Source organism: Papaver somniferum, chromosome 11 (assembly GCF_003573695.1).
Source record: "Papaver somniferum cultivar HN1 chromosome 11, ASM357369v1, whole genome shotgun sequence".
NCBI lineage: Eukaryota > Viridiplantae > Streptophyta > Magnoliopsida > Ranunculales > Papaveraceae > Papaver > Papaver somniferum.
This window is the reverse complement of record NC_039368.1, coordinates 136,512,536-136,529,304: the sequence shown is the minus strand read 5'-3', so window position 1 is coordinate 136,529,304 and position 16,769 is coordinate 136,512,536. Positions and strand designations below refer to the sequence as shown.

Genomic DNA, 16,769 nt, shown 5'->3' with positions numbered 1-16,769 from the left:
GAAACAGTAATACATATATAATAATCATTCAATGGTAGTAGATTTCCAACAATTTCAACAAAAAAAATAAACAAAATACAAATGGTAATACATTTCCAACCACATTAACTCAATGCTCTACGCAAGCATTCTGTCCCTGATAAAATTGTAGTCTCGATGTTGCATCACAAGACATATACTGTGTATTCTTTCGGTTCTTTTATTTAGGAATAATTTAGGTTTTCTCTTGCCCATCTAAATAGGCATAATTCCATTTTCAAGTAATAATTTTAATTTTTTTCCCATTTTGTACATTAGTACCAAAAACAGTATTTTAATTTAAAAAAATCTCAAAAGGTAAAGAAAATATGATTTTGTTTTTATTTTATGAAAACTAGATAAATTCTTGATTTATGAGAAAAACTCAATCCCGCCTATGTAATGCATGACGGAAGGATTATATTAAATACGTTGAATTATGAGAGGTAAACCATTTGTCGGTCTAAGAGTAAGCATGATCACAGGAGAATGGTTGTAACTCGGGGAAAGAGTAAATGAAAACCTAGTCAGTAATAGAGTTAAAACGATTTTGTACTCCATAATAGCTAAGTTTCTTCCAACGCACATTCTCCCACCAAAACCAAATGGCAGATACCCCATTTTGTGTTTGCATCCTCCATGTGTAGCATCATCTTTAAACCTCTCTGGTTTGAATTCATTCACATCATTCCCCCACAAATTCGAGTCGTGATGCATACTTACAGAATCCACCCATATGTTTGTTCCGTTAGGAATTATGAGCTCAGCAACTTGAATGTCTTCCCTTGCTTGTCTCTGGACATTTGGTCCTGGCGGATATAATCGCAAAACTTCATTCATCACCCATCCCATCGGTAGCATGGATTCAAGATAGTTTAATACGTTATTGAAATTCGATTTGCAAGGAAATAATTGTCCCCTGGAGGTAGAATTACACAGACATCCCCATGAACTACCTTGAAATGGAAACAGACTCACCACTGACTATAACTAAATTAAAAGAAATAAAAAAGATTATTTAGTACCTTCTTTAGTTTTACGATATCTGTGGGATCATCCAGAAGCAGTTGTCCTCCTCCCAAGACTTGTTCAATTTCTTCCCTAAGATAATTTTGCCATTGTGGGTGCAAAGCCAGTAAGAAACAAGTCCATGTGAGTGCCAAAGCTGTTGTATCATGGCCACCAAAAAATAAAGTCTTGCAATTATCAACTAACTCCTCAACACTTAGTTTCTTATTTTTGCTATTATCTTGGAGCATAATTCCCAAAAAATCTTGTCCACGGTCCTTATTATTACCCATAGATTCCGTTCTTGATTGTATGATCGATACAAGAATATCATCTATTTCTTCCCCCAGTTTGTTTGCTTCTTGTGATTTCTTTTGGTATATGAATTTGCTGAATGGTACACCTACTAATCTGCTCGACTGGAATAACGCTAATTGCAATGCTCTCAGCTTCTCAAATACTTTCCGGCCGTTCTCTTCATTAACAAGGATATTACCGAAGCTTGTCTTTGCTATAATTTCCGCAGTCATTTTTGTTATATCGTTGTGGACATCGATCTCGTGCTTGCTGTTGTTATAATCCAATATGTTACTCCAATGATCTAACATTGTAGTTGCAGAATCCACAATTACATTTGACATGGCCTGTATGTGTATATAAAGGAAAGATAATAATGGATCAATACAAATTGACATCCGTAGCATTTGGCAAATTGACATAGTATACGTATGGACGCACCTTTAAATTTGATGGTGAGAATGCAGGTGTAATTATGTTTCTATTGTGAACCCAATCTTCACCTTCAATCATTACAACTCCATTATTACCGAACATGGGTTTTCTATCTTCTTTGAATACTCTTGGCTTTCCCCAATTTTTACTCAAGACCCTTGAAGACATCAGCTTTATGAATTCAGGATCTGATATGTACAAAAATGGCTCCGTGCCTAACCAATATGCGAACACCTTTCCTGCAAACGAAGGGCATGTGTTATTGTTAGATTTTGTAAAACACATATATCAAAATAGTTTCGTATATCATTCATTCATTCAATCTGCCTCTTATACAAGATATACAACCCTAGAGTTCGACCTTACAATGGACTGTCCATAACAGTTGAATCATTGGACTGTCCATCACAGTGGAATCATTGGACTGTCCATAACAGTGGTGATAACTGTGAACTGAGACTGTGGTCTTGGGTCTCAAACTGAGACTGTGAAGATGGGTCTCAATCCAAGAGTCTCGAGCCCATAAATATAACTCTCCTAATACCCTCCCTCAAGACGGAGCATGGAGGTCACACATGCCCATCTTGGACATAAGAAACTGAAACTGAGCTTTCCCTAAAGATTTAGTAAAAATGTCCGCCAATTGCACTGTTGTAGGAGTGTAAGAAGGCGTAATAAGCTTCTGCACGATAGCATCTCTAACCAGATGACAATCAACTTCAATATGCTTTGTTCGTTCATGAAAAACTGGATTCTGAGCAATATACAAAGCCGATTGACTATCACAGAGAAGACGCATTCCATGTGGATGATGAACTCCCAAATCACCCAGTAATTTTTTCAACCATTTTAATTCACACGTCGCCGCTGCCATAGATCTATATTCCGCTTCAGCTGACGAACGAGAAACAATATGTTGCTTCTTAGTTTTCCAGGATATTGGAGAATACCCAAGAAGAACAAACCAACCCTTCAACGAGCGTCTAGTTAAGGGACAACCAGCCCAATCAGAGTCACACCATCCTTTCAAATTAAGACCACTATCAGAGCGCAACAGAATTCCTTGCCCAGGATTCTTCTTCAAATATCGAACCACCCGAAGAGCCGCTTCCCAATGTGCTATTCTCGGCAGTTGCATGAATTGAGACAAAATATGAACAGAATATGCTAGGTCTGGACGAGTCACGGACAAATAGATTAAACGCCCAATCAATCTTCGATATTTTTCCACATCCGTGAACAAATCTCCTTTGTCCAAAGAAAGACGGTGATTAGTTTCCATTGGAAATTCTGCAGGTTTTGCACCTAATAAACCTGCTTCCATGATGATATCCAACGCATATTTGCGTTGACACATATAAAAACCTTGTGCACTCCGTGCCACCTCCAAACCCAGAAAATACTTCAATTTTCCCAAATCTTTCATCTTGAAGCATTGTCCCAAGTAACGTTTGAATTGATCAAGCGCAACCAAATCATTACCCGCAACAATCAAATCATCCACATAGACCAAAACATTAAGTTGGGTTTTTCCCTTAGTCATGATAAAAAGAGAATAATCAGAATATGATTGCCGAAACCCATAATTCTTCAAAGCTGCAGACAATTTTGCAAACCAACACCGAGGTGCCTGCTTTAAACCATATAAAGATTTTTTCATCCTACACACCATATTAGACTTACCTTGAGAAAATCCAGGTGGTATTTTCATATACACTTCTTCTTCCATCTGATGTACTTCCCAATTCTGAATTGCTGCCACAGCTAGGAAAGTCCGCACTGTCGTCATTTTCGCCACTGGTGCAAATGTCTCATTGTAATCCAACCCTTCTACTTGATGATTCCCAAAGATCACCAGTCTATCTTTGAGCCGCACCAACTGTCCATTCTCATCATACTTCTCTGTGTAAATCCATTTACTACCAAGAGCTTTCTTTCCCGGCGGTAATTCTTCTAATTCCCATGTTCCTTGTTCTTCCAAAGCTCGTATTTCTTCTGCCATTGCCTTACGCCATCCTGGATACTTCATGGCTTCTTTGAAATTTTTAGGCGCAAACCCAGCAGTAATTGCTGCAAGAAACTTTTTATGAACTGTAGAGAATTTATCACAACTAACATAATATGTCAAAGGATACGGCGTACCTGAGGATGACGATTGTGGAGAGTGAGCATGAGATGGACTATTTTGTCGTACAGTGTGCGTTACAAAACCTTTGAGCCTACTAGACGGAATCTTCTGTCTCCTTCCTTTACCCATACTATCGTCCGTCACTTCCTTCGAGACCATAGGGTTCTCAGTAATATATTCTGGGTTCTCAGTATTATCTGCAGGGTTCTCAATAATGTCTTCCGGGTTCTCAGTAATGTTTTCTGGGTTCGCAGTAATACCTTCCTGGTTCCCAGTAATATATTCTGGGTTCGCAGTATTGTCTTCTGGGTTCTCAGTAATGTATATTGGGTTCTCAGTAATATCTTCTGGGTTCTCTTGCTGCACTATTTCTTCATCATCACTCCAACACACGTCATTATTAGCCTGAACTGTCTCAGTTGGCTGATCAGGTACCCTAGATATGTAAGGAAACTGATGTTCATGAAACTCTACATCCCTTGAAACTAAAAATTGTCTCTTGTCTAAGTCATATAATTGCCATGCCTTCTTCCCAAAAGGATAACCCAGAAAGACGCATCTTCTTCCTCGACTTGCAAACTTATCCCCTTTACTACTTTGATCATGTGCATAACACAAGCAACCAAATACTTTCAACTGACTATATGGTGCCGGTTTCCCAAATAGAACTTCATATGGAGTTTTGTTATTTAGAACCGGTGTAGGCGTACGATTAATCAAATACGCTGCTGTCAAAGCACATTCTCCCCAAAATCTGATCGGTAAATTTGCTTGAAACCTCAAAGCTCTTGCCACATTCATTATGTGCTGATGTTTTCTCTCAACTCTTCCATTTTGTTGAGGTGTTCCTACACAGGATGTCTCAAAAACTATTCCATTAGTCTTAAAGTAGCCACGCAATGCATTAAATTCGGTTCCATTATCACTTCTGACAATTTTGATTTCTTTACCAAATTGACGTTTCACAAGCGCAATAAAGTTAAGAAATATTGTTGCAACCTCAGTTTTGCTTTGAATTAAATAAATCCACACACCTCTTGAAAAATCATCTACTATTGTCAAAAAATATTGTGCTCCAGAAGACGAGCACGTCTTATAAGGACCCCATAAATCTATATGAACCAAATCAAAACTACAACTGGATTTGCTCAAACTACTAGCAAAACTACTTCTACGATGTTTTGCACGTGGACAAATATCACACGCATCATTATTTTTCTTCAATAATCTACCCAGACCTGGTAACTGTTGTAACACTTTCTCTGATGGATGTCCCAATCGCTGATGCCACAGCTCATACGTATCTTCACTCACCGTAAGCACTTTAACTGGAGGCACACCACAGAACATATATAGTCCACCTCGTCGCTCACCCACTCCAATCACCTTCCTCGTCAACCGGTCCTGTATAAGACATAAAGTGTTAGTACATTGAACATTACATACTACCTCATCAATGAGTTGTGTAACCGAAATCAAGTTACAAGTTATCTGTGGCACATAAAGCACATTGTCCAATCTCAAACCACCAGGAAGAATAACTGTTCCTATTTTCTCAGAGTGAGCATATTTTCCGTCCGGCAGTCCCACTGAACATGCTCTAATATCTTTACATTTATCATATCATCTCTTTTACACGTGACATGATTTGTAGCTCCTGTGTCTATAATCCAGGATGTTTGATTTGTCTTACCTTGGAGTTGGGAACTGATTTTTCTTGAATTTAAATATTCAAGAACCTGCTGAACTTGACTTGCAGTCACGCCTGTCAGTCCTGATGCATCTCCTGAAGATCCAGTGGCAGGATGAGATGATGCTGTTGCTCCCGAGATGTTCAAATTATGCGCACGTATATTGTCTTGTCCTCTACCTCCTCTGCTGTTCACAAAACCGGCACCAGCACGTCCTCTACCACCAGCTCTACCACCAGTTCGGCCTCCTCGACCATATCCTCTTCCACCTATTTGTCTGTCACCCCACCATTCCGGGTATCCAATCAGCTGAAAACACCCTTCCTTTGAGTGCCCTTCTCGGCTACAATGCTTGCAAAATTTGTTAGGATCATACATATTATTGTATGGACGCTGATCTGACTGAACCTTGAACGCCATAATATTTTCCTGTGTCTGAGACGACACAACTCCTTCCCCCAATTTTAGACGTTCCGAATTAACCACAGCTTGATAAGACACATCTATAGATGGCAGTGGTTCTCTTGCCAGTAATTGTTCACGCAGGGAGCTATACATGGTATCCAAACCAATCAAAAAATAGTGTAAGAAATCCTCTTCTCTCAACGTACTAACCTGTGTTGCAATGTTACACGTGCACTGGCCACAGCTACACTTTGGTATCTTCATGTACGTCACCATCTCATCCCATATCTTGTTCAATCTCCCATAGTACACTGAAACCTCCTCAGTTTTCTTCTGTTTGCATTCACTTAAGGCAGCTTTCAACTGGCAGATCCGAGTTCCACTTACAACACAAAATCTCCTCTTCAAGTGCATCCATAACATGCTCGCATCATCATAATCCCCCAACGTTGATCTAATATTTGTCTCCAATGTATTGCTGATCCAAGAGACCAGCATCGAATGCACTGCAATCCACTCCTCTAACTCCTCAGGTTCTGTTGGTTCTTTGATGGTTCCATCAACAAAACCAAATTTTCGTTTGGCTATCAATGATCTTCTCACTGCTCTAGCCCATTCATCATAGTTTGCTCCCTTTAATACAATAGGTGTGATGATAATCCCTGGTCCATCACTTGATCCCAGATGATATTCTGGTTTCTTCTTTTGCATGTTGTTTTCTACCTCTTTTCCTCTTTTAGATGATTCTGTATCATCCGCCATGGTTACTGTTCTAGGGTTTATTCGTGTTAATCAACTTTGGCTCGTGATGCCATGTTAGATTTTGTAAAACACATATATCAAAATAGTTTCGTATATCATTCATTCATTCAATCTGCCTCTTATACAAGATATACAACCCTAGAGTTCGACCTTACAATGGACTGTCCATAACAGTTGAATCATTGGACTGTCCATCACAGTGGAATCATTGGACTGTCCATAACAGTGGTGATAACTGTGAACTGAGACTGTGGTCTTGGGTCTCAAACTGAGACTGTGAAGATGGGTCTCAATCCAAGAGTCTCGAGCCCATAAATATAACTCTCCTAATAGTTACACTCTCTCTCAGAATAATTAACATAAATTTGAAATAAATGGAGCACAACGTAGTCAATCTATCCAGAGACTATGGAGATCTCGCAGAAATCCCCGAGTCTTGATCTAAGGCTGAGACTGTCACGAATCTCTCAAGTTAGTCTGAAATGCCTAATATCTTCATCAACTCTTGGATTAAAATGTATAAAGTTTGGAAACAAGGACTCAAAAACTCTGTCGTGATAAAACTATGAAGGTGCCCCAATTTCGGATGAGAAGAGACTCAGATCCAGAGTTCACTACACATTGCCACATTGGTATCATACCTCTAATTATCAATCTCAACATATATATATATATACACACATTGTGAAAAAATCCTTATACAAGAGTGCATGAGATAATATTTTCTTTTGATCACATGCAAAGTTCCTGCATTGAAAAGTGCAGTGGTCTCTTTAAAGAAAAAATCGACACACATAAAGTAGATAAATTAATCAAAAGGTCTTTACAGACCGAGAATAAAACTACACAAAAAAACCCGCCACACACACCCACCATAAGGCGGTAGAAGACAGTCAATATGAGTTTCTTCCATATGCAGGATTGTGTCATGAGTGTGCCGTTTTACTGGGTGCAAGTGCAACAAAGGAAGATTAGAATGAGCTAAAAGACTTACCATACAATCCATTCCATCGAGCAAAGTAAGGGAGAACTATGGAGTGGATATCATGGCTGATGTCAAGAGATTGATAATGATCGTCCAAAGGTAACACTATAAGCCTTTTCTTATCCGCGACCATTTTTCTCATTTCAGCAATGTTCCCAAGCGGGAAAGTTGGTGGAGGGCCTTCGAATCCATTCTTTTTGAGCTTGCGGTGAGCGAGAATTGGTGAAATCCAACATGAATAGATTACTACGACTACTGACGAAAGAATCAAAAGGCCAACAGCTGATACCACTCCTTGAACTGCAATTGAACGTTTGTATAAATCAGTAAATTCCATCTCTCTCACACTCTAAAAGCGATTGCTAAGTCTGCAATCTAGTATCTGTATTAGAATGTAGATATGGTTGATCTATCTATCTTTTTTTTGGATGGACTGTTGATCTATCCATCTGAATATTTATATAGGTAGATAGATAGATAGATGACAAATTTTACTCACTATACCATTGATGGCTAGGCAGCTAGAGCTTTCACTGATGTATATATATCATTCTTTATCACTTTCCATCTCTTGGTATACAAAGCTATTTCCATTTTGGGCGTATGTATATTTTGGATATAGATATCCAGTTGAATGCCCAACTAACTGTTTATGTCGGCATGAACTTCTTTATGTCGCTTTCAGTGTCATGCACTTTGGGGATCGCTATCCATTTGAATGCCTAACTAATTAGTTTTCACCATGGACGGCAGCAACAGTAAATCCTGGCGTGATGGTGGCTGCAGCAGATAATGCGTGTTTGGTATTTTCACCAATAATTGTTTTATGGTGTTGCGATAAGGACACTTATTGGAATCCTGTTCTTGATACGAGTACATTATCTTATGATTTCTTGTATGGTCTTTTCTCTTTAATATTCAAGAAAGAGAAAAATATATAGGTAGGCAATGCTATAATATTCGGGAAAGCTACTTTATTTAGTTAATGACTTAAAATTATATTAGAAAAATTCCATTTTGCTGCATTGTTTGAATAATATAAATGTGTTGTTCATCTTTCACGTTTGCAAATAATTAAGTCATGACTAACCTTACTATAACATTCTTATGCTTGTGTATAACGTGTTGTTCTTTTTTCACGGATATCAGCCTATTCAACATGCTTACATTTCTTTCAAGCTATCAATTAGGCTTTTCATAAATATGTTTACTAGTTTATGCTGATAGATAGTTCATCAGGCGAAGTAAGTACGTGCATTAAATCTGCCATTATCAAATGACAACAAGCCTAGCAAAGGATGATAATAACCAGTGTCATTCCTACTAGTTCATAAGTGTACTTGAATTTTATGTACCCTTTAATATATAAACCAAACCATGACTTTAATATCAAGCTCCGATTAGTTGTCCTCACCTCAGTTTCATAATGTAACTCTTCTTTGTGATCGTAAAAAGTTAGCTGATGATCTGTTTCGGTCTAAACAGAGTGTTTATTGGCTTGACAGGTCTTTGTTGTTCGAGTGTGGTGGGTCTGCTACATAGTATGTCAGTCCAATTAATACATTAGCGAAGTTAATAACAGGACCACCGATAAGCTAAGTAGTATGCAAGGGTGGCATTCTCCACATCTAGTCCAGTCTAGTTGTAATGGGTCTAGCTATTTAATCCGTCTTTGTTTCATTTCAATGAAAGCTCCTGGTAGTTTTTCGAAAAGAAACCCAAAATCTCACTAATAAAGATTTAATATTATTCCAGATTTATATCTAGGCAAATGTTAACCTTTGCATCCATGCAGGCTAACAAATAACATCCTACTTCTTCAAGTATGGCAACTTATAGCAGGACTTAGTAGAGAACTTTCCTGACGGAGCACAAGCCCAAATTAAAGTATCTTGAGAATCAGTTTCGTTGCTTAAAAATATTGAAGTGATGTGACGAACAGTCTCAGGAGGAAATAGTTCAGTCAGCAGAGGTATATTCCAATCCCTTGAATTCGTAATCATCAAGTCAGAGACCTTATGAATATTGATCGGCAGAGTTGTAGGTCTTTCGATAAGGTGATCCATACTTGGTTGGAGCCATGGATCATTCCATATGTCGATCTTGTTACCATTATTAACTTGCCAGAATATTTTATTCTCCAAAATGCTACGTACCTCTAGCATACTGCTCCATGTAGCTGAACATTTATCAGGTTTCTCGACTAGCCAAAATGAAACTTCATTCATATATTTAGCACTCATCAATTGAACCCACATAGCATCTTTGTTCTCTAAGAATATCCAGACCAATTTGCAGATTAGAGCAATGTTCATCAATTCAATGTTCTTAATCCCCAGTCCACCAAATTCTTTGCTTAATTCCATCTTCGACTAATTTATAAAATGAAACTCACGTTCTTCAGTCGAATGACCCCACCAAAAAGATCTTTGTAACTTTTCAATTTCATTGGTAACACCTTTAGGCAGCAGACAATATCCCATGAAATAGATTGGAATTGAAGAGATAGTTGATTTTGATAAAACCGCTCTCCCTGCAGAGTTAACAAAATGAATTCTCCAGCCGGGTAATCTTGAAGTAACCTTGTCAATTAGAAAAATCAAAGCTTGAAATTCTGTAATCCAATTTTAATGGATAAATGTCAAGGTATTTATCATCCACTGTCATTTGTCGCACACCAAGATCAAGGATTGTGGTTTGTTTCCTCCACTACGGAATACCTTTGCTAAAGTGAATTGCAGATTTATCGTAGTTTATCAACTGACCTGACATCTCCGCATATTCTTTAAGCAATTTCTTTAGATTTTGGATATTTACTCTTGTGTTTTCACCAAGGAAGAATAGGTCATCCGCGAACATGAGATGTAAGATGATTGGTGCTCTTCTGTTAATTTGATAACCCTGGTAAAGTCCTTGTTGTTCAAATTGATGCATAAGAATGGACAATCCTTGAGAGCAAATGATAAACAAGCTGGGTGATAGAGGACACCCCTGGCGAATACCTCTTTCACTTCGAAAACAGCCTTGAGGAGATCCATTTATGTTGATCGAAAAAGTAGCAGTCGAAATACACTCCATAATCAAAGAATGAGCAGCCCCTGCAACCCCCATTATTTTTTAACATATTGTTGATGGTGGTTTTTAGACAAGGGGTAAAATCGTAAAACCTTACGCATAACATGACGTCATCGGCGACGCTAAACACATTTATTAGAACATTTAATGCACTTATGTAAAAAATTACCAGGGTATTCTTTTTTCAAATGCTAAACTAGGGTTTCGACACACAAAACCTTAAGCCGCACAATCGCTGTGCATCATGGCAACTATGCCAAAACCAAAGCCGCACAATCGCTGCGCATCATGGCACCTATAACAAAACCAAAGCCGCACAATCAATGCGCATCATGATAACCATGCCAAAACCAAGCCACACAATCATTGCGCTTCACGGCAACCGTGCCAAATTCGAGCTGCACAATTATTGCGTCACACGCGCCATTGGCACATGCCAAGCGACGCTTGCAACCTAGCATGCCAAGCCGTGCAAACCTAGTGCCAAGCCGCCACACGCGTCATTGGCACATGCCAAGCGACCCTTGAAACCTAGCATGCCAAAGCCGCTACGCGCGCCATTGGCACATGCCATGCAACTCTTGCATTTTGGCATTACCACTTGCACCCGATGTGCAACCTACAGCCAAGGCATTCTGCACAAGCCATTGGTACATGCCGTGCAACCCTTGCACTTTGGAATGTCGCGCCTACATCAAAGGCCACGATTTCTCTTAAGATGCAAAATCTCGACCGTCGAAGGTCGCCACTGAGCTGGCACGTCTCTCAAGCTCAACTTATCAAACACCAGCGACATGCTACACGTTTTCCACGAAAACACTCGAGACATCAATACATGTCACAAACTGGGGGATGCTCTTTAGGGTTTTGGTTTGGCGGTTTACAGCTTGCGGCATACACAAATGCCCGTTTCAAGACAGTGTATTAAGAATAAAACGGTTAGTAAATGCAGGAAGTAATGGTGAAACTCTCTTTCATTATGGAACATCAATTCCATCAAATTCTATCAATACCAGGCGTTACCACCTCTTCCCATTCAACTCATCTGTATCTTTTTCTTACGAGGCCAGAGTACGTTTCACTTAGACTTGTATAAATAGGTCTTTCCTATTTCCACCAAGACAACAAGTTTTTGGTCAGGAGAAATACAATACTCAGAAAGGAAACTTTGCTAGATTTCCCAAAAGATTTCACCTTTTGATACAAGTCAAGTACTACTCTTCCAGAACTGTTCTGGTCTCAACACTCTCTTCGCTTCCCTCCCTAAACCAGCCCTTCTCCTCCTCTTTGTGACCGAAGAAAATCCGGAACGGCCATTTTTTGGTTTAGGCCGGAGTTGTACATATTGATCTCTCGAATCTAAAGTACTCACGTGCAGTACATTTGTTTATGGTTTAAATTTGTTTCTCACTCACCTACCGAAATTACCAAAATCGGCAGAAACGATTTTCACCCATAAATAACTGGCGACCACAGTGAGAGATTAATCTTTCGGTTGCAATATCAGATCCTAGATTTCATTCTCTATTCTAGATTTCAGAAGATGGTCGGTTTTCGGACTGTCTCTACAAACTCAAATCCCACTCATGCGAATGACGATCTTTCCGCTCCAGCTAATGGCGCAACCAACTGAGAAAACCAAGACTTGTCGATCTGGCACGAGCTCAGGATATCCATACCAAGAACATGGACCTGATGAAGGAAGCAATCAACAGCATACTTGACTTCCTCATCAGTTTGACGTCGGAATTAAGTGACTCATGCTTCCCAGAAGATCAAGGACCGGGGACTAGTATCCCAAACGAACATTCTCAAATCAATGGTTTTGTCACTAACTGGAAGCCAGTCGACCAGGAAGCAACCTCACTGGCGGAGAACTTATGTGAACTGCTGCACCTTTCTAAAGATCAGCGGGTAGAGACATTCTCCGCTATCAATCAGATAGCACTGAATGCGTCCCTGGTTCCTTCACACGTGGGGACTTTGAGGACACCAGAGATATCCATCAACAATATTGTGTTCACTGATGACGACATGATGGTAGAAGAAGGTCATAATCGAGCCCTACACGTCACGGCTCTCGTCAGGAACACGGAGTTCCAAAGGGAACTCATCGACACAGGAGCATCCTCCAATGTCATCACTCGTGGAACGCTCAAGGCTGCCAGGGTGCGGCCTGGCGAAGTCATACGACAATGTACGACGATGACAGATTTCGAAGGTAACCAAACCAGCACGTACGAGTACATCAAATTGGAGTTGACAGTAGGACCAATCCGATACAATGTGAAATTCGAAGTGATCGAGAAAGAACCAGATAACCACATGATACTAGGAAGACCGTGGCTACACGACCACAAAATCATTCCTTAAACATACCACCAGTGCCTAAAAATTATGTTGAACGGGGAAGTTGTTCGTATCTCCGCATCATTATCTCCCTACGCGCCGATCTATTGCGTAGAGACGTTTGAACCAAAGAAGGGTTCCCGAGACACGATGGACATAGTTCACAACTTCTTGCTGCCGAAATGGACGTCGCTCAAGGAAAGCGATAAGTCGACATCGCTCCACGGATAAGTACGCCCCCCCACCATCTCCGAAAGGAAAGTCGCCAGTCTTCCTCTGCCAAGCCAAGGCATAAACCGGGCCCGCACCAAACGAGGACGCAATCCCGCCGCAGGTCATGACAGAAAAGGAAAGATCACGTATCGCCACCACTGTTAGCAATTAGCAGGGGAGACCACGACCCGGTCTCTCCGCCCAGCAGAATATTTTCACAACAACCAGGAGGAAGTTCCGGACGCACCTCAGCAGCTGCAGGACGGGACCAATTCGACCATGGACGAACCCGAGACTACCAATATTGGGAGCGAGGAATCTCCACGACCCATCCTGATCAGCTCAACTCTATGCTCAGCGGAACGCTCGAAGCTGGTCGACCTACTCAAAGAGTATCAAGATGTATTTGCATGGACATATGAAGAGATGCCTGGCTTAGACGAAAAGCTAGTCACCCACCATCTGCACATAATACCCGGATCTAAGACGGTCAAAAAATCCCCGAGATAGTTCAGACATGACGTAGAAAACCAAATTAAAGCGGAGATTCAGAAATTTCTAGCCGGTGGTTTCATCAAACCTATTCACCATCCCACCTGGTTGGCTAATGTCGTTCCAGTAAAGAAGAAGAATGGCCAGATCAGATACTGTGTCGACTTCAGAGATTTAAATAAATGCTGCCCTAAAGACAATTTCCCACTTCCTAACATCAACATGCTGGTAGACGCTACCAATGGGAACGACATGTTCTCTTTCATGGACGGGTACAGTGGCTACAACAAGATAAAGATGTACGAACACGACGCAAGTAAGACCGCTTTCCGAACTCCTCTCGAAAATTTCTACTATACCATAATTCCTTTCGGTCTGAAGAATGTTGGCGCCACCTACTAACGCGCCATGACTACCATATTCCACGACATGATGCACAAACAAGTCGAGGATTATGTAGATGATGTGGTGGTTAAATCAAAAACTCGAGCAGCCCATCCGGAAACACTACGAAAAGTGTTCGAAAGGTGTCGCGAATACAAGCTAAAGATGAACCCTTTGAAATGCGCCTTCGGTGTCTCTTCAGGGAAATTATTAGGGTTCCAGGTAACAGCCGAAGGGATTAAAGTCGACCCAGTCAAGACACAAGATATTCTTACAATGCCACCGCCACGAACTGTGAAGGAACTCCAGAGTTTCATGGGTAAAATAAACTACATTCGCCGATTCATATCGGGACTGGCGCAGCTTGTCACTGCATTTACTCCTTTACTAAAGAAAGGGGCGAGCTTTCTGTGGACCACGCTTCAACAAACGTTGAAGCATATCAGAAAATCCAACAAACGTTGTCCTCCCCGGCCGTCATGAAATCCTTTGTACAAGGAAGACCGTTGTGTCTTTACACGGCCTTCAGTGATACTGCTGTTGGAGCCCTCCTCGCTCAAGAAGGCGACGAAAGGATCGAACATCCCATATACTACTTCAATCGAACATTAAGAGATGTTGAACTCAGATACCCCAAAGTGGAAAAGGCGTTTCTGGCTCTAATTTATTCCATCCAAAAGTTCCGACACTACTTTATCTCCAACAAGGTGTTACTGATATCCAAATATGATCCTGTAAAGTTTCTCCTCTCAAAACCGGCCCTGATAGGGAGACCGGCTAAATGGCTCCTTCAGATGTCAGAATTCGACATAACATGCGCTTCCCCGAAGGATATCAAAGGACAAGCTGTTGCAGATCTGTTAGCAGCATTCCCATGAGAAAATACTGCAAAGTTACGTGAGGATCTTCCTGGAGATCTTACAGAAGTTTTTCTAATCAAAGAAGAGGCATGACTATTATTTTTCGATAGATCTTCCACTCCTAGTACTGACACCGGATGAGCAGGCGTGGTTCTGGTATCCCATGTTGGTGAAGTCTTCTCGTATTATTTCAAGCTAGACTTCCCTTGCACTAACAACTCAATGGAAGCCTTCCTCATAGGACTATCACTGTATAAACAAGCTGGGGCCACACATCTGGAAATAACATGTGATTCCAAACTACTCGTCAACCAGATGAACGGAATCTACACGCTAAAGGAATTAACATTGGCGTCATACAAAGCTCAAGCACAAAAACTGCTAAACTACTTCGCTGATGCAAGCATCACACACATCGGCCGTAATAGCAACAAGCACGCTGATTGTCTAGTTACACTAGCATCAAAGCTGCAGTTCGAAGAATTCGAAAAAACCCTGACAGTGAAAAGGCGAACCATAGCTTCCACGTGGCTTTCGCAACCTGAAAAGGCCGGAGACGATGACTGGAGAACTTCTATTATCTAGGAACTCAACAGATCGCTTTCCCATGGAAAGGTCAGTCTCAAGACTTTGTGAAGTTTCTTTATGCTTCAAGGCGTTCTATACCAGCGAAACCCAGACGGCTCCCTGTCAAGATACCTCGGAAAGGAAGAGGCGCAACAGCAACTTGACCGCGTCCATGTCGAGGTCTGTGGGATAACATCGGTAGTAACCCTCTATCGTCGTTTACAATGACTTGGTTACTACTGGCCAGAGATGGAGGCTCAATCCCGGTTGCTTCAGAAAACATGTTCCAATTGCCAAGCACCACCGCATCAGTCAGAAGTCTTCAATATTAATCACGCTTGGGACTGGCAGAGGCCATACATCAGCTACCTCTGCGATGGCATACTCCCTACCAACAAAGAAAACACGTCCAAGGTAAAACATGGATCCAAAATGTTTGTGTTCCATGACGGGATTTTATATCGCAAAAGTCTTGAAGGAAGTTTACTGCGATGTTTGAATGAGGGGGAAATCCCGGTCATTCTCAGAGAAATGCATGAAGGCGAACACCAAGGGAAACATAAGTTGTTTCTTTAAATACATGAGAAATACTACTAGCCGACCATGGAAGATGACGCAGCTGCTTTCGTTCAGAAATGCAGGGAATGCCAGGTCCACGGGAACCTTATCCACGCACCTCCAACACCCCTGCACTCGATGAGTAGTCCATGGCCCTTTTACAGCTGGGGACTCGACATCATCGGGAAGATCAATCCTCCATCTTCAAAGCAGCATGACTACATAATAACCGCGACCGAGTACTTCACCAAATGGGTCGAACCTATCCCCTTGAAAGGAACCACCGGAGTCACAATCGCGGCGTTCATCAAGGAACACATCATCTACCGTTTTGGCGTACCTAAACACATCATCACCGAAAACTGCACGCCTTTTGCTAACAAACAAGTACATGAATTACTCGAGAGGTACGGTATCAAACAAGTTTTCTCTACCGTATACTACCCCAGGGAAACGGGCAAGCCGAGAGCACCAACAAGACCCTGATTTGAATTCTCAGCCGAACGATACATGACAATCCCAGAACTTTGCATGAGAAGTTT

General features: G+C 41.0%; 2 protein-coding genes across 2 annotated transcripts; both read right to left on the bottom strand.

Moving 5' to 3' along the window:
- Positions 1–441: 441 nt before the first annotated feature.
- Positions 442–8,066, bottom strand: LOC113325271 (cytokinin hydroxylase-like). The gene is made up of 4 exons (XM_026573473.1): positions 7,739–8,066; positions 1,765–1,997; positions 1,045–1,670; positions 442–871 (listed from the first exon to the last, which is right to left on the bottom strand). The coding sequence occupies exons 1-4, from the start codon at positions 8,064–8,066 to the stop codon at positions 442–444; spliced, it is 1,617 nt and encodes a 538-aa protein (XP_026429258.1).
- Positions 8,067–9,540: 1,474 nt separating this feature from the next.
- On the bottom strand, positions 9,541–10,840 carry LOC113325269. The gene is made up of 3 exons (XM_026573472.1): positions 10,450–10,840; positions 10,255–10,343; positions 9,541–10,101 (listed from the first exon to the last, which is right to left on the bottom strand). Exons 1-3 carry the CDS (start codon positions 10,838–10,840, stop codon positions 9,541–9,543), a joined length of 1,041 nt encoding a protein of 346 aa, XP_026429257.1.
- Between the last annotated feature and the right edge of the window lie 5,929 nt (positions 10,841–16,769).

Coding starts and splice junctions, on each gene's coding strand:
- LOC113325271 (XM_026573473.1), bottom strand. CDS start 8,066: ATGGAATTTACTGATTTATACAAACGTTCAATTGCAGTTCAAGGAGTG. Junction 1,671..1,764: donor TCTCACCATCAAATTTAAAG/GTGCGTCCATAC, acceptor ATACACATACAG/GCCATGTCAAATGTAATTGT. Junction 872..1,044: donor GATATCGTAAAACTAAAGAA/GGTACTAAATAA, acceptor ATCCATGCTACC/GATGGGATGGGTGATGAATG.
- LOC113325269 (XM_026573472.1), bottom strand. CDS start 10,840: ATGGGGGTTGCAGGGGCTGCTCATTCTTTGATTATGGAGTGTATTTCG. Junction 10,344..10,449: donor TGCAATTCACTTTAGCAAAG/GTATTCCGTAGT, acceptor ATTGGATTACAG/AATTTCAAGCTTTGATTTTT. Junction 10,102..10,254: donor TTAACTCTGCAGGGAGAGCG/GTTTTATCAAAA, acceptor TTTATAAATTAG/TCGAAGATGGAATTAAGCAA.